The following is a 21635-nucleotide window of genomic DNA, read 5'->3' on the forward strand; positions in this document are numbered from 1 at the left end:
TCTACGTGTGTCTATCCATGGAGGCACCCCCTTGTCCCTCGTGGACGGGACAATAATAATTGCAAAATATAATAAGCAAAAGAATGTCACATGATCAAATTATGGTATGCATCAGCTCCTACATTTTGACGTTTTCTGGTCATAACTCCGTTTACCAGCATAACATTTTTTTATCTTTTTTTTATTGGTTAACGGAAGATAAAGTGCCACCGGAAAAATGATTCCTACTGAAAACAACATATTTTTTTGTTATATCCGCTATAGAAAGGTTCCTTTTGGATTAAACTTTTTTATGTAATACAAATGTGTGATTTAGGCCCTGCCCCAATACTCCCCCTACCCCTAGTTTTCATCCCTACCCCTAAATTTTGCGCGTTCCCGTGAGGGTAGTGGTGTCCCAATTCCTCTTTCCACCTACGGGTAGTGAAGAAAACGAGTGTAGTGGCTATGAATCTGTCCCTATGGATCAAGTGTTTTCCGATGTACACTAGCTGAACTAGGGACAGAAAAATGTCCCAGAATGCTTTTCGTCGCCATTTGCGGACTGAATAAAAAAAAAACAAACATGGCAGACATTTCTTATTTTTTAGTGAATAAAATCAATATTTTCAACAGAGCTACAGGTTTCTCCCCCGGGATGACGGCGCAGGTTGACCTGGCGATCACGTCTGCACGTGAGCTGCTGCTGCTGCTGCGCCCCGGACCGGCAGCTCTTCTCATCTCCGAAAACATCGGGTCAAATTTCTTAACAGGCGTTATTTGGATAAACTGTGCCCAGGTTGGGGATCTTAACGGTTATTTTTACGCCTGGAAAAAATATTAAATATTAATAAAGTGGCATATTAACAGCGCTACAGCTGAAATTAAAACAGCTTTTGACTCTCAGCTTCCTGATTAGTGGTGGTGCTGAAAGTAGGAGTAGTGGGTGTATTGGGACAGGCTCCTGGGAAGATTTCAAGTGCCCAAAATTGTATTGGGATTGGGCCTTATTGTTAAACAGTTTAACCAAATATGTTGTTTTTAAACACATATGGAAAATGGTTTTGCATTGCATTACGTTTTTTTTTTTTTTATCGTAATTTTTTTACAGGAGAGATTTTTGTTGGACTGTTAAGAGTAAACAGGCTGGCCTTTTTTATTTTGTAGAATTTTATTCTATATTTGTATTTTGCTGTGCAAAACTGTTATTTAATAAGATATATTAAGGATTTAAATGTAAATATTTATTTGATACATTATGGTTTTTATTAATCAAATAAAATAAAAATAATCGTTAGAATAATCATTCAATTACTCATTCCTCCAAAAAATGGCAAGAGTACCTGACTGCAGGCAAGATGGCCAACAAGGGCACCGCCATATATCCAATCCATACCGGAAGTCACAAGCGGAAGTTGGTCTTCTTTGTGTCTATTATTCGTCGCGCCGATCCATACCGGAAATATGACGGAGGTAGTTTACAAGCGGCCATAAAATATGTTTCTCTATTTTTCTTATTTTTGTGAAGGGGGATATATATTGTTTTTTGGCACTACCTTGTTCTCTATAGCTGATATAACATTAATTACTCCTATGTGGGATCAATAAAGTTCTTATTTTTCCCATCTGATAAAAATTAAATATATTATATTTGGTGCCTAAATGTTTCCCAAGTATATTAGTGCGTGTGTGAATTAATAAATTAGACGTAAAACGTACATTTCTTTGTAGAAAGGCGCTTTATGAAAATAAGTACATAAATCCATGTACTTGTATTAGTTTACAGCGCAGTCTTGCCACATCCAATATGGCGCCGTCGTTGACGTACGGCTCAGCGCTCGATGGGGCGTCTACGTATTTATGTCTATGATCTCGCCTGCAACCAGGTCCCTCTCAAAAATTGTAACGCGACGAGGCGACGCAGACCAAACGCAGACCGAGAGGGCTGTGATTGGTTTGCTTGGTAGCAACGCAGTTCCGGTTTCCGGTTTGAAGAAACGTGAACTTTCAGCGCTCTTTTCTTCATGTGTGTGTTTGTTTTTGTTTTTTTGCACAATAGTTGTCTTTATCTCTTTGATTCACTGTGACCGGAAAAGTCGGATAAACCATTCAGGAAAAGATTGCGACCCCTAGTGGTCGCGGGGGGCACTGCACCGCAGCGAAATGGAGTGACGGAGAAGTCCGAAGGGTTCACGACGGCGTCACGGTGACGGCGTGTGCTCTGCGTTGGTGTAGCGCAGAACCATAATTCAGGCTTTTAGACTAACTCATTAGATTAGTTGACTAATTGATAAAATAGTTTAAAAATAATAATAAAAATAATCGTTTACCCCCAGCCCTACTGACAATGGAGCCTCCCAGGACCTGGCAGATAAGGCAGTGATGCAACAGAACAGCATTGACAGGTTATTGTATTTAAGGAGTCCTGAAAAAAGGAGAGCCTCTTATGTCAAATCTGAACCGATCATCAAACGTACTGAATGGTTAGAGACAAGTGGCTTTGTACAATCATAAGATTTGTGTTTCATCCAGCCCTCAATATTGTGTTTCTGTGTGTTCTGTTTGTTTTCTAGATCCAGACGTTTGAAGTTGAGGCTCCTTGCAAAAGAGTAGACGATTTGACTAGTGGTGTCGTCATGGCCCAAGTTCTTCAGAAAATGTAAGCTTTCAGTCTGTTTTGCCACATTATAGTTGTGTTTTGCTCATCATTCATATAATTAAACAGCTGGATTCAGGAGACGCCCCTTCCCATATTATGTCATACTTAGTTATCAAAAACTTGAATTTTCTCAAACTACCTTTTTTTTTTTTTTTTAATCCTTTCCAGAGATATAGTGTATTTCAGTGATGTTTGGATTGGCAGAATCAAGCCAGAAGTTGGGGATAACTGGAGGTTAAAGGTAACAATAACTTATTTTTGGTTGTAGAGTTTATTTCTTCAAAATATCTTCTTTTTTTGTTTTTCTTTTAATATCGGTCTCACTGTTTTTGATCCACGTAAGTGAGCTGTAATTATTTTTGCAGACGTTTCAAATTTCTCTTTTTTTCAGGTCAGCAATCTAAAGAAAATCTTAAAAGGCGTCCTAGACTATAACCAGGAGGTAAGAAGTTTTTTTTCAAATATTTTCACATATAAGCTGAACACCAGCATTCATTATGTAGAAGCAATTCTGTTGCTGGTACGTAGAACTTGTAGCAGTCTACCAGTCATTTTAAGATAACACAGGTCGTGATAATAGCATTTACATATAAAACACATTCAGAGTGTTTTTGCTTTAACATTTCTTTTGGCTCTTTCAAGATCTTAGGCCAGCACATTAATGACTTCACACTACCAGATGTTAATCTTATTGGAGAACACTCTGATCCAGCAGAACTTGGGAGGATGCTACAGCTCATACTGGGCTGTGCTGTCAACTGTGAACAGAAACAAGGTGGTTACAACATACACTTGGTGCCTTTTTGTTCAAAAATGAGTTTCTGTAATATAAGACAACCTTGACTTTTCCTCATAATTTTTGCTTTTCTGTAATATGTAGAATACATCCAAACCATCATGATGATGGAGGAATCCGTGCAGCATGTTGTCATGACAGCCATCCAGGAGGTAGATGCTCATTCTATTTAGAAATAGACATTTCTTTTTAACCTCTCCTTAGTGCTGTTTTATTTTTTTTATTTCTTCTAACCAATCTCTTTTTGTCTTTCTGTAGTTGATGAGCAAAGAGACTCCAGTCACAGGAGGAAATGACTCGTATGTGGATCTAGACAGACAGGTATCGAGATGTTTAAAAAGAAAAGGTCATCATGTTATCTTTAAATACATTTCTTTTTCATGTTTAGCAAAGTGGACCTATGAAACAGCCTTGTCTGGAGAAGACCATACTTCAGGAGAAACTAGCATTGTACTTCAAGCTGTCAAGTAAATTTGAAGTGATTTTTAGAAATGTTTCTTAACAGAACGTGTGTGTCAGGCACATTTTTATGAAAGGAAAATTCTTGAATTAAAACCAATATCGTTTCATTATTAGGGGATAAGGAGTTTAGAAATGCATTAGGGATTGAAATTACCGGACTTAAACCCCTAAATAAAGATAAGTGTGCCACTATGCTGTCAATAGTGTCTTCAAATTGCTTTAAAATTGTCTCAGAGGTACTGGTTTTGTGGACCATTAGGCGCACTGCATTATAAGGGCCAATATCAATGAACGGGTCTATTTTCATACATAAGGCGCATGATAAAACATTTATAAAGCAAACAAAACACATTCACAACAACTCTGTTGTAACCAATACAGAATGATTGATTTTTTTGAAAAATTAAGTAATTTAAGTGGGCTTTATCGTGCGGAAAATACTGTACTAAGTGTGGTACATTTACTGTACAATTGCTCATTCAAAAGAGCATGTTGGTTAGTGTATACTTTTCTGTTTAAATAAACAGTCTTATGCATGCAAACAGTCGATCATTTGATAAAGTAGGGTTTTATTCTTGTTTTTTTTTCCTTCTCTGTTTTTAGCTGAAAAAGACCGCTGAAGAGCTGAATGATGCTTTGGCCACCAAGGAAGAAATTGCCCAGAGATGTCGTGAGCTTGACATGCAGGTTCGTTTTATGCAGTAATGATATTCAATGATTTATGTTGCAAACTTTTAAAAGAGGTGGCCCTTGCATGTTAGTGATTACTAGTGCACGCTTTCAAAAGCGGCTTGAATAGTTAGTGTAGCTGTGCTTGTTGGAAGCTATTACAGTAGAACCTGTGGGTCCTTTCATTTATAGTAATAACCTTTAGTAAAACTGAAAACAGTGACAGCAGTTTCCGTCTTCAAATAATCTTCATTAAATTTATGTAAAACAAGCAAATGACATGTTTGACAACAGTCAAATAATAGATAAATTATTACCCACCAAAACGAATATTTGTATCAATAACTTTTCTGCTGTATAACTGCTCCACTAATAATGTCATACTTAAGAAATTATTTGGTTGCACTTTAAAGGAAACGGATCACTTTTTCTGCAAAGGTCTTGTAATTCCTTAGTTGATTTTTGTTGCTACTAATAATGCCTCGTCAAACTGTTGACATTTTTTATTTTAATGGTAAAACAACGTTTAAAAGAAATAAATGAGATTCTATGTTTATTTTTATGACAAAGTGGGGCACAGTTGTTGTCCTCAAGTGTCAGGCCTGTTGCAGAAAAAGGATGCTTTACGTTTAAAGTGTTACCTGCTCTTCTGTGTGTCGAATCAGTTTCCTCTTATTTTCTTAATTTTTCAATATTGTGCCTTGTCTTAAAGGCCCTCCATGTGCAAGACGAGCGTGATAGACTGAGGTTAGAGTTTAATGAGCTAGAAGAGAGGGTAAATCCAAACCTTTTCTCTCTTGTTTTCTATCCATGATGTGTGGTGTGTCACGTAGTCCTAGATTATTTTCAGTCTGCTTGTTCCAGATTCTCCTTTTCCAAACTGTGTTTGCATGTGTGTTTGTGTACACGTTTGTGCACAAATGTGTGTGCACACGTATACACATGGTCCTTTTGGGACACTCCAGCCACAACTGCACTGTTGTCTGGGTGTGTCACATGCCACCTCCTCTCTAATAACCCTCAGCGTTTCCTACTCTGGTGTTTCTCATGCTTTCCTACAGCAACAATGTAATGTATATAGCCCAGGAAAGAGTTACGACTTGCAAGAGTTGTTTAACACAAAAACAGAAAACTGTTCACATGTGAACATTTTTTTGAATTCATTTGTTCCAATTTCTTCAGTGTTTTATTCCTGATTTGTTTCCCAGCTCTTCCTCAGTATCTGGAAGACCCAAGTGTAAAATTTACAAAGCCTCTTTCTGGTTTTTAATTCAGCTGACCCCTACTTCATTCTTGCTTTTTAAGCTTTTCTGTACACAATGATGGTATATTGTTGGCTTATTGCCATTAGAGAATTCTCACTTTTTCCGCAAATCCTTCCATATATCCATATTATTAGTATTTATACAATATGGGATTAATTTTAGATATACAGCGGTGTTGGACAGTGTTAAAACTTTACAAATCTATTTTGGAATTATATTAATTTAATTTAATCTTTTTTAATTTTTTTTTTTTTAATTTTTTTACTTTTATTAGTTTGCAATCAAAATAGTAAAACAAATGTGACAGGAGAGGTCAAAAAGCCAACAGGCTTATGCAACGGACCTCCCCTCAATTTAGGAAGTAAAACAGTAATTACAAAAAATCAAAAAACAAAAACAACAAGACGAAGACTATAAACAAAAACAAAGAAGGTTTGACTACATAGTTACAGATCATCAACAGACAAACAAAAAAACCAAACAAAAAAAAACAAAGAAAACTTGACATTTTTTAAATGTGAATTAAATGAAATGATGCAGAGCTTTTGATAATGTGAGATTTGGAGTTCCATATCTGTACACCGCGATATCTGAGGGAAAACTGGCCGTGTTTAGTTTTATAAAAAGGAAAATGAAAATGATTATATATATATATTATTATATAAGTCTTTCATCAATTTTACTATAACAAAAAAAAAGAAGGGTGTAAATTATGACATAATTATTTAATCAGTGATTATTTAATCTAATGTCCTGCTATGCAGTTGAAGAGAAGGTGTAATAATTCTGGGAAGAGAAATGGTTTACCTGAAGAGTGACTTGACACTTTGACAAGAAACCTTAATTGGAAACTACAATTTACTACAACAAAAGTAAACATGTGCTAGTCCTGGTGCTGAAATAATTTTAGAAGTCTGCAGAGAAATGGTGTAGCTTCATTGTCTCGCGACTACGGTATTTATTTTTTTGAGCAACACAGTTGGCAATTCATTTACTTTCCAATTTGAATTATTTTAAAAAGACTGCAACCAGCTTCTGCTTTGCTCTGTGTGAAGTTTGAGTCATTGTCTATCCCATGAAGAAGACAATATCAGCCCATGTGCAGCCCTCCTTGCTTTGTTTGATTTGTCTTCTTGACATGCGTTTGGTGTGTGCTTGCCTCAGTACAAGCCTGATGCTGCAGTGATTGGGAACCCATTGGATTAAATGTTGTAAAGAAATGTTCATATGCAAATTTAAGTATCTTGAGAGATAGATTGACAGTTGTTTAACTTCTCTTCCTTATCTGTGTCTTTTCTTCTCATCTTCCTTACAATCTTTCCATTTATATACCACCCTACCTCCTCCATGTTTATGAATCCCGGCTTTCCTCTAATCCCGCATCCCATTCTTTACCACTTTCTTCGACACCTTTCCCTCCACAGGTGGCAGCTCTGCAAGAAGAGAAGAGCAGTCTGTTGGCAGAAAACCAGGTTCTGATGGAGAGACTTAACCAGTCTGACTCCATAGAGGACATCAACAGCCCCGCTGGGCGCAGACACCTCCAGCTGCAGACACAACTGGAGCAACTACAGGAAGAAACTTTCAGGTTTCAACACACAGATTTAATCTCATAAAAAATATGACTTGCTAACTGGTGAGGTCAGTATGTGATCGTTATTGGTTTTTAATTCCCTTTTAGACTGGAGGCAGCAAAAGACGACTATCGGATTCGTTGTGAGGAACTGGACAAAGAACTCCTGGATGTTAAGTCCCATAATGAAGAGCTCGCAGCTCTGGCCGATGAAGCCCAGTCTCTCAAGGATGAGATGGATGTCCTCAGGTAAAATGGGAAACAACATTTTGCCTTTAAGCAAAGTCAGATTATCTGAATAAAGTCAGCAAAACAGAACACAGAGAATTGTGACCTATAAGGATCTAGTTTTAGTTCTAACACTCAGGTGCACTTGAATCAGGATTTTACTACCCCATTAAAGTTTATACAACATACACAGCTATAAATGTAGGTATTGAGAAGTAGGTTTCAACCAGGGTCTGATGAGTGTGAAAACTATTGTTTAAAAGTTCACTAAACAGAGCTGCCTCTTCTCTTCCCAGGCATTCATCTGACAAGGTGTCAAAACTGGAGGGCACGGTTGAACACTACAAGAAAAAACTGGAGGACATGGGGCTTCTCAGGAGACAGGTACACACACGCATTTCAGTTCTTATTTGTTCTACTTTGATATGTGACATGGGATCTGGATGTTTGGTAGGGGTGTAACAATATATCGTGCCACGAAATTTCGCGATACAAAAACGCCACGAAAGGTGTCGTGGAGGTGACAAGGTGTATCGCGATATTGGGTTATTAATATTAATCTATTGTGTTGCGTATCCGACCGCGCTTCAACCCGCGGACCAAAATCTTACTCCCCTCAGAAGAAAGTAGTACCTTTTTGCGGTCCCGATCACGGGACTCTAGCGGGGTTTTGAGCTCTGAACTTTTAAGTCTGGTGTAGAGTTAAGCCTTACCTTATTAAATTAAACCTTTTTCGGGTCGTGAGTAGGATAAACACGGGAAAACTTCTTCCGAGTTGGAGTGTACTTTAATGTCCGCTCAACAGTGTAGGATTTTAGAACATCAACACAGCACCTAGTGCCGTACTGTGGCGTATCACTCCGCCCAATCTAAACCAGACTAATCAATACAGATAAACTGACTAGTGTCATTATAGTCCCTGATTTACATCAGAATATAAAGAATATATTTATGAAATAATGAACCCTGAATTACCAAAATAACCTTAACAAAAATAAATCTCCTCTTACACTTATAAGGTGAGCATGAATCAATCTTTTTTATGATGTAAAATTGTATGTAATTATTTACTTTTATTTATTTATTTAATTTTAGTTGTTAAATTTCTGGAAAAGAAAAAAGTCAAATCATACATGAGAGAAACTATTCAGTTTGTGGCAAAATATTTGTATTGTATGAAACTGAAGATCATAATGCAAACCTGACATTTACTTTTAGTTCAGTTTGTGGAAAATGGTTGGCCTGGCTTTCTCTTTAAAACTTAAACAGTTATAAAGCATTACAAACTGTAACAATATGGCAAACACACAGCATTGTTTTGTATTTTGTGTCTTTCAAATAAAATACAATTGTTTCCAGTCATATGTTCCTCATGAAAGGTTGTTAAAAAAATACTGCTATAATATCGTATCGTATCGTTATCGTGATCTCAATATCGTGTATCGTATCGTGAGATTAGTGTATCGTTACACCCCTAATGTTTGGTAACTATCCCCATGTCTACCTAAAAACAAGTACACTCATTACTACAGGTAACACAGCACAAAACACACTAACGTTGCTGTCACTGTGTTCCAGAACAAGCTTCAGGAGGAGAAAAACACAGTTTTAATGGAGACCAACGTAAGTTTGGAAGAGGAGCTTCGAAAGGCTAATGCTACCAAGGGTCAGCTGGAAACTTACAAGAGACAGGTACCTGACAATCACATGAAAACATGAGCATGCACAGTTCTCGTTGCGGGAGTTAACTCAACTCTTACTCAAGTTTTATTTTACGTTATAAAAATGATGTCTTTTGTTGATCTGTCCTCTGTCCGGATAGGTTGTTGAACTTCAGAACAGACTGTCAGAAGAGTCGAAAAAGGCCGACAAGATGGAGTTCGAGTACAAACGCGTCAAAGAGAAAGTGGACTCGCTACAAAAAGAAAAGGATGTATGTACTTTTCTGTTGACTGAAAGGACAACATCGGTCAAAAGTATTATTTTTATTGTTGAAGTGAAAATACTACTTCAAATTGTTAGTCACTTAATATGGATCGGATTGGATGTAACAAACCTGCAATAGACAACACTGTAATATGGCATAGAGTGAAAAGTTAAATGAAATGAATGCATATGTAGTGGTCAACAACTCTTCAGGATGCAGGAATTCATGCATTTTAAACTCTGTTGCCTCTTTCAGCGTATGAGAACTGAGAGAGACTCATTAAAGGAGACCATTGAGGAACTGCATTGTGTCCAGGCTCAAGAGGGACAACTTACATCAAGTAATCAATTGTTTCACGGTTAAAATTAAACAAAGCCTTTTCTTTTTAGTAGAGACAAGTATAGTCTATCCCAATTGGGCTGATGTGTATTAATGGTTGCTGTATGTATGTATTCCCAGGTCTGTTCCCACTGGTCAGCAACGATGGCTCTGATTCGCTGGCTGCTGAGATTACGACTCCTGAGATCCGGTAAAATAATAAGAATACTTATAGAACATAATTTTCTTTACGAAATATTAGACACCGTGATTTGGGTTTGTGCGTGGGAGGATATTCAGTTGTGGAGATACCACCTGTTTCACAATACTAGAAACGGGTACTTTTTTTGAAGTGACTATTACTGTGTTCATGTGATTGTTTTTCCTGCTGTTTTCAGGTAGCTAATATTAGCTTAAAAAGAGTTCCCCCTGTAGAAACAACAACGACTCTGTGCAAGGCTAAATGTTATTTCTCAATTTTTATTTTTATGGTTATTTTTCAAATTTTAAATCCATGTGGAGGTTTTTGTTTTCCTTAAAAAAAAAAAAAAAGAAACTAAAAAAACTGCTTACAAAGAATATAAAGGAGGCGACATGTTAATGTTTTAAGGAACAAATGAGCTGCAGAGGAACAACAATCAAAACATTTGAGAAAACAAACGTAGTATAGAGATCTTAGGAGCCTCAGCTGGCTGAGCTTGTCCAGTGCTATAAAACTAACTAAGGCTAAGAAGCGAGAAATGAAGCAAGTAGAGTAAGTCCAGTACTCGAGTTGAGGGGGGATGAGGGGGGATGAGGGGGATGGCATCCCCCCCTGAAATAAAAACGGTCAAAATCATCCCCCCTGTAAAACTGCCATCCCCCCTTTCCATCCCTTATGTCATTTCATCAATGAATCTGGTTTTACTGCTATTTCAACATTTAGAGTCATCACCAGAAAAATAACACCAGAAAATTAACTTATGTGAAAATTTTCACCTGTTTCAAGTCAATTTTCAGTTGAAGTAAGTAGAAAAATCTGCCAGTGGGACAAGATTTATCTTCTTATCTTGTTCCACTGGCAGATTTTTCTACTTATTTTAAGTGAAAATCTACTTGAAACAGGTAGAAATTGTTGTTTTTTTCCAGTGATGAGTCTTGTTTTAAGTTTAATGAGTTTTTTTTTTTGTTTACTAAAATGAGACATTTTAACTAGAAATAAGACAAATACTCTTGTTAAGATTTTGAGTTTTTGCAGTGATCCATTTTACTTATCCTGTGAAGGACAGAGTCATATTGATAAGTTCAGAAAACAGTTTTTATTGTTGTGTTTTGATGTATTTGATGTAAGCCCAGTGGATATTTAAAGCTTACAGAAGGCTGCATTTAACTGCTGCTATGTCATTCCTGCAGTATTTCTGCAGGTGTTTTGGTCAGTGCTTTTATTTGTAATATATTATATTATTTGTAATCAGCACAAATTATCTGTCCCCATATGATAAAATCCACCATCCCCCCTGATTTTTTTTTTTTTTTTTTTTACAACTCCAGTACTGAGTATGTCCACAGAGAAAGTAGACTCTTATATTTCACAAGTTGATAATGTTAATGTATACGGTTGTTTATAATTATTTCACAAAAAGAAACAAACCCTGAAACAACACATCAACAACACAGACCTTTTACAAAAATCTGAAATTGGCATTGACCAAGACAATTCTGATCCATGGATTTCTATTTGTGAACCTAGAATAGATGTGATACCAAACTTTGTGAAAAGCTCCCATGGAGAAAAATGCTTGTGTTAACCAAGTCTTGGGCCTGGGCAACTCATTATATTAGTAGACAAAGACTAGAAAGAAGGTGTTATGACATGAGATCGCATAACTTCCTGACAGCTCTTTAAGAGTAAGTGAGACGTTGCAGCGCTGATGTTTCATCAACTTGGAGTGAACTCATGCAAGAATCATACACAGTTGTGTCATTTAGATTTGAATCTGTTGTTTTTATAAGGTCGGAGAGTGGTTCACTGTCTAATAATCTAAAGTGAAAGAGCAAGAACATCAGCTTGAAATGTAATCATCCGGCTGCTGCACTGACTCCAAAGAAAACCTCTTTCTTTTTCTTTTTTTGCCTCCCCTAGTCAGGCCCAGCCTTTGCTGGAAACCTATACGTTTGTCTGGAAACAGTCAGTGCTCTTGTTGGAGAACATTGTCGATGTTTGTTTAATAGACAAAACAAACAATCAGGCTGTAATCTTTAGAAACATCTGACACAGAATTCTGCCTTTTTGCCTGCTTAGTATTTATTGAAACATAAATTCCTCTCATATCCTCTGTTCTGATGTCTTACCCAGCAGGGTCCAAGACATTGATCTCCATTTTGCTCCATTTTGTGTAAAACGTCAATTATTTGTTTTGCGAAATGAACAGTGGAACGAATAAATGAGTGACACTACTGCAATAGCAAATGTAAATCTCTTCAAACCGTTTTAACCTCACTGTTCAAACTTGCCGCTGTACCACTCTTAAATTTATTTTTAGTTGTAGACTTGATAGTCTCATTTGGCCGAGCACCCAACACGTGCAGTGTCATATTTCAGAAGTATTTAACAGGTTGTGTTGTTTCTTTTTCTCCCCCGGTTATAAGATTGTACCAAGTTTGATTAGTGGCTTGAAACTGTTGTTGCTTATATTTGATTGTGGATTACAGGTGAAGTGCATTACACGTTTTAAGCCATTGTCTTGTCGCTTTAGAAGGTTTTTTGTCATGAGTTGCACCTTAATCTTGTGGTGGGCTTTGATGACCAAAGTGAATCCTGCAATGATTACTTGACACTGATGTGTTTCTACAGAGAGCATTTGATTCGTCTTCAGCACGAGAATAAGATGTTGAAGTTGGCCCAGGAGGGATCTGACAATGAGAAGATTGCACTGCTGCAGAGTTTACTGGAAGATGCCAACAGAAGAAAAAATGAACTGGAGACGGAGAACAGGTCAAAACAAAGCACGCAAACACTCAGCATATCAGTTGCTTCTAGATTTCTTTTGGGGGTGGGGGCATAAAAAATACTTAAGAATACCTGGTTACCCGAAATATTTTTTAATGTTCACATCCATTTCAGAGTCACTTCTGTGCTGCATTGGAATGTAGCTTACTCTCTCAATTATTTCTGCACAAAGATCCTTTATGTCTGCTCTGGTGCACCACCCAATGATCAGTTGGGCAAAAGCCTACTAAAGTACTGTTGATCTGTCTCTGCAAACCTTTCAGTTTACTTACGGCTGTGTTTTAAAAGCTATGTTCTCAAACTGATATTTGGTTTGGTTTTTCCAGGTTAATCAATCAGCGCTTGATGGAGGAACAGGGTCAAGTTGAAGAGCTGCAGAAGACTGTCCAAGAACAGGGTTCCAAAGCAGATGATGTAAGTAAATACTATATTTCCACAAATACAGGCTTTTTGATGCATCAAAACAACATTTGTCACAGTTTCCATAAGAGCTAGCTAGTCATCCCTGTCCTTATAAGATAAGATATTCCTTTATTAGTCCCACAGCGGGGAAATTCGCAGTGTACAGCAGCAATGGGGATAGTGCAAAACAAGGGGCATCAATAGAAATAATAATAACAGAGTATGACACACTATAAACAGTACTGATATATACAATAATAATAATAATAATAATAAAAAAATACTGGTATACAAATAAGATAACAGACACGTTGTAGTGAATGATATTACACATTATTTTCCAGTATGTATTTTCCATTATAGTCCCCAGCAGATGTGCAAGAGTTTTGTCTTCTGTTTTTCACTTCCAGACATTATCTCAAGGACTAACAAACGTAAGTTAAAGGAACATTCTGGAGTTAAAACAATCCTTACATCTGTTATTAGGTGATAAGGAGTGTAATCTTTCATTGGGAACCACAAACAAGTGAAATACGTTTGCAGGAAAAAGGCAATTACTTAGGACTAGGAGCAATTGATCTTAGCGGACCAGTTTTTTGAAAGCAGACTACATCCACTAAATATTTCCAAGAGTTCTGGGATTTTTCCCCCTGATGGATAGGCAGTGTAATTTGCAGAGTCCCACTTGCATCCATCTGGTGAAGCTCATTAACTATGCTCACAACAAGTCATGGGGATCCAACCAAATCATTATCTTTGTAGATAGTGTCTGGGAGGGCATAACACAATGGCGACAGAGTGTCAACGTAATATGGATGTAAACGGTGTAGATGACTGCAGTTGAGGATTAGCAGCTGATTGAATCGGCTTTGCCATCAACAATTAAAGTGTCTGACTGGATACAGCACTCAAATCATTTCTTTGTAAGGGCAGCTGTATTTGCTCTTCTGGTGACAGGTTATGTCACAAGTTTAGTTCACTCCTCTACACAACACGCTCTCCTGTTGACTTGTTTCTGTCACTCTGAATACATCACCTCGTTTACTCTGATTGGTCATAGCACCAACCAGCTGCTTACAAAGGCAGTTTGATGAGCTACTCTTTGTGCCACTGTTCTGCCAATCTCTGCTGCTTTGCCAAAAAATGCTACCTAATGGTTTTCTACCTTTGGAGAGCTACAATTTTACTGTGTTTACAGACCCTACATATTTCTAGATGGGGTCTGATCTATCAGGCTGGTTCCTGATGTAGGTACCAGAATTGCTCCTTGATATTTTTTTTATTTATTAATTAATTTTTTTCCCCTTCCTTCTTCAGTGGTAAATGTTTAAAAGCAGCCTCACATTCAATATGACTAGTACTGTATCTTTATCCCTGTAGTGTGTGGGTAAATGTAATTTTATTTTTCCTCTATTTTTCCAGTCATCCAGTCTGAAGAAGAAATATGATGAGCACATGTAAGTGATCTTCAAATCATTGATTCACTTATTATCTGGGATTATGTATAAATCTGTTGAAATGATTTGTAGGTGTCGTTATCATTTCATTTCAGGGTCCTTAACATCAAATAATACTAGCAGGGAAATAATTGTACATTTACCTGTTCTTTGCTTTAGGGAAAAGCTACGAGAACTGAACAATGAGTTGTTGAAGAAAAACGCCTTTATCGACGAAATGGAACCGAAATACAACACCAGCTGTAAGTTGAGTCAGTGTTTATGGCACTAGGTGAAAAGTTGCATCATGAGCAAAGAAATAAAACATTTTAGTGCAGATTGGGATCAGTGTATTAATTGCCATAGAGGCAAGCTCCAACCAACTAAACTTGATGTTCCCCTCTAAGCCCAACGAGTGGAGGAGCTGGAAGAGGCCTTGAAAAAGAAGGATGAAGAGATGAAACAGATGGAAGAGAGATATAAGAAATACCTTGAAAAAGCCAAGAGTGTGAGTGCATTTTCAGTCTTATTAAAATAATTTCCAAGATGCTCTGTTATCACTTCATCTTACTGGATAAACATCCGTGGTGTAAATCTGTTCATTGCAGGTGATACGCACACTGGACCCCAAGCAGAACCAGGGTTCAGGCCCAGAGGTCCAGGCTCTGAAGAACCAGTTGCAGGAGAAGGAGAGGATGTTGCACTCACTGGAGGTATAAGGTCTTAGAGTTAAGAACTAGAATAATGGAACCATCTGTAATTTGATAAATGAGCACGGTGCAGGGATAATGGATATTTTTGTTGTGAAGTTTAGGACATTTTTGCATTCCTTGATTTTTTTTTAAATATTTTTTATTTTTACTCAACACAGAAAGAAATGGACAAAACGAAGAGTCAGAGAGACCATGAAGAGAAGCTGATTGTTTCAGCCTGGTACAATATGGTAAGAAAGACTTTCACAGCCTGAAATTAACACTGATGTCCCCGACTACTAGTTTTTATCTTTTCCCCATGACATGTTTTGTGGATCATAGTACATTATAAAATGCATAACATGGGATTAAAATACATCTGAGATTTTTGACAAAATGGAACTGTAACAGTTCAGTCATAATACACAAAATTAGATTAAATAATTCATAGAGGACTTGGTTTAAAAAAACAACTCAATAATTAAAAATATGTCTCTTAAAATAGCATTGCGTTTGCATTTTTTTCGGTTCATTCCGATTTCAAAATTTTGTTAGAATTGAATAGAATTTGTATCCTCCTTGGATGCAACACACAGTTAACTATCAGTTAACCGTTGCAAGCACTAGAGGGCGGTATAGATTGTTTTATAACTGTAACAGATCCTGTCTATACCGATAACAGGCATACATAGGGGTGACAAGTTGAAAGAAAATCCAGATCTGGGGGTCATTTTGCTGGCTGGATTCAGTCGCCATATGCCATTAAATATTAAGGGGGTCATTGAATGTTTTACTTAATATGAAATTGGCCTGCACCATATGCTGTGACTGTTGCAGTCACCAAATTGAACATTTATCAAAGATTTTGACCAGCTTGTTACACAAAGCCTAACACCAAAACCAAAACTCTTGCTTGTCTCTGATCAATTGCTGTTCCAGCGTTCTTGTTGGTGTTCAATCAGCAATAAAGTTGCATTTGAGTCATTGTGTTTTATGATGATTGTTAAAATGCCTTGCTCAAATTAAGATGGGTTCCTCCTTGTCTTTTCCCAGGGTATGACCATGCAGAAAAAGGCGGCTGAAGACCGACTTGCCAACACCGGCTCTGGTCAGTCGTTCCTGGCCCGGCAGAGACAAGCCACCAGCACACGGCGCTCCTACCCAGGCCATGTCCAGCCAGCTACCGCAAGGTAGATGGCAGTAGGGCACAAAAATACTGCGACAAAATACTTTTCAAATCCACTGAACTTGGTTTCAATAGGTGTGCTTGTTTTGAGGCACACAATTTCCATTCATTTCTAATGGAAATTCTTGTTTTCCTGCATTCTGCCTATTGATGTTCTGTTTTCTTCTCAATCAGATCCATGAGGTAGAGATGCTGGGCAAGGCTGCCCAAGTCTTTCACCACTGTTTATTTTTACTTTGACTCCATGATGCAAGACTTCTACCTTTTTCAAACTCCAGCATTTTTTATAGAGTTTAATCATTTAAAACATCCCCCCTTAACTCTCCCCTGTCCTCTGCTGTGTGGCAAACCTTTACTCCTCAGATCATTTGGACGCCAAGACTCAAAATATCACATCTTCTTGACAAGTTACTTAGAAGTTACATTTTGGATAAGAGGAATTGCCCATGGCGTGTTGATGCAGTATTTATGCACATCTCCACATGTGATGGCATTTGATGTTCTTGTTTGCTTTTTATTGGTGACAGAATGCCCTTCCTGTGTAATGTTTGAACTTGTACTCCGTAGCTTTAAGGACATAGCAATTCTCAGTTACAGTTTTAATTTCAATTCATTTGATTTAAAATCAGTCTTAAACGTATACAACGAGGCATGGTGTAGTATGCCACCACATGTAAATGTTTGAGTTGCTTCCTTAAAGGTCTCAATTATCTAAATTAATGTACGTGCTCAACGGCTAACTTTTGCCCGGTTACAGTGCAGCAATATTTTTGAATGGATTTTTTTCTTTCTTTTTCCACAGCAATGGGAAAAGTAACTTCAGAAGGATTTGAAGTTGTTTCAGAAGGTGCAATCCACAGCTTTGCATGTTTTTTAAATGCAGCTGTCCATGTTTTTTTTTTTTCTCTAACAAATAACACAGAGCCTTCATCGAGCAAAACCTTCTGATTATGTTATGTTTGGCGACGCCACATTGTATCCTCGTGTTTCAGTGTTTTCTTTATCTTACTAATCCTTCAATATTACTCCTGACATATTGCAGGATTTCCTTCTAAGACAACATAATAAGAAATCTGAGCCTTAAGATGGTTTGGGAACTTACTTGGGACTCCAAACACAGATTTGACAATACTCAATTTTGAAGAATAAAGTTGACTTAATTCTTCATAGGAAATTAGGACCGGTTGATTGCTATCATCATTTTAATTTTTTTAGTGAGGGTGTTCCATTAATGCTACATAGGATCTCACTTAAAAGAGGAATTTTCAATTTGTATGCTTATGGCAGTTCTTGTCATTCTTTCTTTAAGCCATTTTCGTTAAACTGTCTCACCATTTTTACAGCATATCATGAAAGATCCTGTTTAACTTTGAATTTAATTTGATCTGTGCCTGCTATGATCATGGGCTCATTGTTGATTTCATGCTTGTCAGCCCTTCCATCTGACCATTACTTCTTTCTCTCCTCCCTCAACAGCAATGTCTCTGCATGACTGACACACCAGTGACCTGCCCAAGCATTTTGTGGTCTGGCCTAGCCTCTCTGTGGCCTACGCTGTCCCCTGGCTGGGCTTGGCTGAGACGTGCAATGCATGACCTACCTGCCTGCATTCTGTTTGCATGACCCTTGCACTGACTCCAGTCTGCGAGTAACCAGCCCACTATCAGCAGCAGCTGCAGCAGCTGCATGAGCACTAACTGCAATGTCCTGCATTATAACCTCTAAACAAAGCTGAGATGGGGCAGGTCAGCTAAGAAAACCCTCCTTCTTTTAATAATTTATTTTACACCATTTGAGATACTCTCCTCTCATTCTTATGTTACTGTCTCCATCCCCTTTCCTCCTCCTCCTCCTCCTCCTCCTTGGACTTGCTTGCTTGTGCTTCCACACATTGCAAAGTCTGTTACAGTTAGAGTATTTTACAAACACCTTTCAAAGGGGGTAGAACACATCAGTGTTATCTATTGATTGATCAACTGGTTTATTTAAGAAGGCTTTTATTCAGTATTTGTTTGGATCTTGACATTGCCGGGACATCTAGGATACCTCTTTGACATATATCCACATATCTGTTCCATTTTACATGGTTGGAGGAATCTGTTACTGAAGAGGCATAGCCTGCATCCCTTTAAACCACTACATTATAAATGTGTATGTCCAGCCTCCTCTTAACTTGGCTGTACATACCAAGGTTACATTTTTTAACCTAAAGTATGAGTCACTGCAAGTTTTGGACTAAAATGGAGCTCGTGGGATTTTACTGCATCGTCCTGTGTGTTTTTGAGATTGCAGAAGGAGCATAAATTGGCAAAGTGAGTGTTTTATGTGGATAGGACTGTTACAGATATGATTTTGTACTGGATTAAAGCCCCTATTAAGCCTACTTGCTGTGACTTTCAGCACAAGTTCAAGTTCTCTCCGGTGCAGGCCGTGTTGCAGTTTATGCATGTTATTTTCCTTTAAAAGGCTTGTTAGATGTGTTCTGAACAGGCCAAATAATACAAAGACCTTCAGAGTACAACTTGATGTACTTAAAGACCTTAGACTGATGGTTTGATAGAATTAAAAACAAAAGAATTTAGATATGAAAGTGTGCAATAGGTCGTACAGACTATTTCATGGGCTATCCAGTGAAAAGGGAACCGAGTAATCCCATAACTCACAGACCTCCGATACATTTTCAACGGTTTAGTTACGTTTTTAAATTTCAAGACCCCCCTCATTAGTGTTTTCAGCGTAGCTTAACAGGGTGGGAAATATGTTGACTTACATAAACACGTCCATGTTGATGTAATTCATATTGTACATTTTGTACAAATATTTAAATTTTATTTCCCTGAGCTTATTATATTTCTTAGTCTGAAAACTACACCAGGAACTGAGGATATTTTGTAAAAGTATTACTACACATGTATTTAAATGAGAGAGATGATTGAATCCTCCAAAATAGTGCCTTTTATTTAAAATATAATTTTAACATTCTGGTTTTTAGACTTAAGGGCAGAGAGGCCCTTTGCCTCATCAGCAGGTTTATTGTGTAATTAGAGGGGGGAAGAAATTTGCCTCAGTTTGAGTTGGCTTAATATAAAGAATAAATAAACCCTTTGGTGGGCTTAATGAGGGCTTTTCCTCTCAATTTTAACCTATTTTACTCATTTGTTCTGTTGTGTAACCTTAGTTTTATTTTTTTTCATGGCATGCATTTGATTTCAATGGCTTATTTATTCTTTGCGCTTGTACAGCTGTGTAATATTTTTTTTTTTATATATATATATATATATATATATATATATATATATATATACGTATCAGTAGTATTATTACTTATACTGTTACAGTGGGTGTGGAGATCAAAATAGTGGTAACTAACTTATGCAACAAAAGGAGGAGAAGGTTTTGCAATAGTGAAGCATTTGTCATCAAAAAGATGTACAGGGTTGCAGGACGTGTACCTACCTGTGGCTTTTACAGGAAGATGTTTGTTTTTAAATCATTGTGCTAAAGAGTTGTATTAAAAAGGATTGTTTTCTCTTTAACAGAAAAGGAAAAAAAACTGCACATATACATTCACAGGATTGTGAATTTTCAGTAACCGTATAAATTGTCATATTTTTCTTACATTTAGAGACAGCAACAAAGACCAGGATTGTAAGCTTGTGAGCTGTTGGGGATGCATGTGTTTGTGCTTTGGTGTGATCTTTAGCAGGACAAAGACTTCAACAAATAAACAATTGAGTGGTGAAATAACATATGTGACATAAATTCAGCAAATAGTTTGTATCTGTCACCGAGGTCTTTGATTGCCTCTGAGTGGATCAGTTTTGAAAACCACCAGCCATTACATTTTTACCACTTGAACTGCAAGTTATTTTATTAAGAACGTCCTTAACCGTCCATCCTCACAAGTTGGCTTGGTAAGAAATCTCTATCAGGATATTCACATTGTGGTTAACCTGATGAAATTGTTATCAGGGATGATTTTTTCTTCTTTTTTAAATGTCTCCCTAAAGAGAAAAACAAATCTTCTCAAGTCAGCTTATGTGTTTTGTTGTTTGTCTTTGTATATCTTTGATTTTACATCACTTCACCATGTACTGTTCAAATCATCACTAAACGTATCCACAATATTTTGATTTGAGAACAAATTTCAGTAAGACTTGCAGTTACAAAACATTTTATTTTAATATATTATTAAAACAAGGCTAAGATCAAATGAGTACTCAGTATTCGCTTGTGTTTCTTGGCTGCTGGCCAAGTCAGATGTATTCCAGGATATCTTTGCTGAATTTCTTTCTTTTTTTTTGTTGAACTCATCGGAAATGTTTCTTGAAGTACTGAAGTAGCAAATAACCTTCCATTTGCCAAGTTTTCTATTGCTTGTATACAAACCCACTTTGTACATAGACTTTGGATGGTGGTGTTGAAAGTGTCGGAATGAAAACATAGAAAGTCTTATCTAGTTAGATGGAATTCATTTGCATCTGTCCATGAGGACCTATCGATTTGATGTGCTTCCTACGCCACTGAATCTTGAAACAACATTGTAAATAAAGCTTGTACAAAGACTTTCTCTCTTTTTTTTTTCTTGTTTTGCCATCAGTCACCACACCAGCACAAACCTTACATTTGACTCCCTTAGTGACGTTAATTTTTATATTTATTCAGGCAAGCTAAACCTTTGGTTATGCAATTTCTTTTTCTTATTCATGAAGTGAATCCATCCAGTCATCATCTAAACCTGCTTGTCTGGATTCAGGTCAGGGAGCAGCCCAAACCTCCCCCTCCCCAACCATCTCCTCCAGCTCTTCCAGTGGATACCAAGAGACTCCCAGACTAGCGGGGAGATGCAGACTCTTCAGGGTGTTCTGGGTCTCCCTCAGGGCGATCTCGGTTTCAGTGTTTTCAGGACACTGACACGTAAAGTGGGGAAGTTAATAACTGAACCGATCATCCAAATCGTCAGTGGTGTAAAGTAACAAAGTACAAGTACTTCGTTATTGTACTTAAGTAAGATTTTTGAGAATTTGTACTTTTATTGATACTTTCATTTTTCT

The 21635-nt window shown here is 37.3% G+C and overlaps 1 protein-coding gene across 6 annotated transcripts in view; it reads left to right on the forward strand.

The window, feature by feature from the left end:
* The window catches only part of hook3 (hook microtubule-tethering protein 3), a 35247-nt gene extending 14100 nt beyond the window's left edge, over positions 1-21147 (forward strand). The window contains exons 2-26 of one of the 6 annotated variants that reach the window (XR_009783496.1): positions 2553-2638; positions 2807-2879; positions 3030-3080; positions 3281-3413; positions 3519-3586; positions 3693-3755; positions 4500-4583; positions 5278-5340; positions 7255-7418; positions 7512-7652; positions 7928-8015; positions 9210-9323; positions 9454-9564; positions 9814-9898; positions 10018-10087; positions 12710-12850; positions 13192-13279; positions 14690-14724; positions 14884-14966; positions 15111-15211; positions 15312-15416; positions 15575-15646; positions 16449-16585; positions 16756-17428; positions 18058-21147. Coding sequence is in view for 5 of the 6 variants with exons in the window: in XM_061734332.1 (XP_061590316.1) it covers positions 2553-2638; positions 2807-2879; positions 3030-3080; positions 3281-3413; positions 3519-3586; positions 3693-3755; positions 4500-4583; positions 5278-5340; positions 7255-7418; positions 7512-7652; positions 7928-8015; positions 9210-9323; positions 9454-9564; positions 9814-9898; positions 10018-10087; positions 12710-12850; positions 13192-13279; positions 14690-14724; positions 14884-14966; positions 15111-15211; positions 15312-15416; positions 15575-15646; positions 16449-16585; positions 17384-17414 (2187 nt within the window). In the remaining variant the exon portion in view is untranslated. Of the gene's footprint in view, positions 1-2552; positions 2639-2806; positions 2880-3029; positions 3081-3280; positions 3414-3518; positions 3587-3692; positions 3756-4499; positions 4584-5277; positions 5341-7254; positions 7419-7511; positions 7653-7927; positions 8016-9209; positions 9324-9453; positions 9565-9813; positions 9899-10017; positions 10088-12709; positions 12851-13191; positions 13280-14689; positions 14725-14883; positions 14967-15110; positions 15212-15311; positions 15417-15574; positions 15647-16448; positions 16586-16755 lie in introns of all 6 variants that reach the window. The other 5 variants (XM_061734332.1, XM_061734334.1, XM_061734331.1 and 2 more) reach the window with 5 other exon arrangements.
* The last annotated feature ends 488 nt before the right edge of the window (positions 21148-21635 follow it).

This window comes from Cololabis saira, chromosome 11 (assembly GCF_033807715.1).
Source record: "Cololabis saira isolate AMF1-May2022 chromosome 11, fColSai1.1, whole genome shotgun sequence".
NCBI classification, from domain to species: Eukaryota; Metazoa; Chordata; class Actinopteri; order Beloniformes; family Belonidae; genus Cololabis; species Cololabis saira.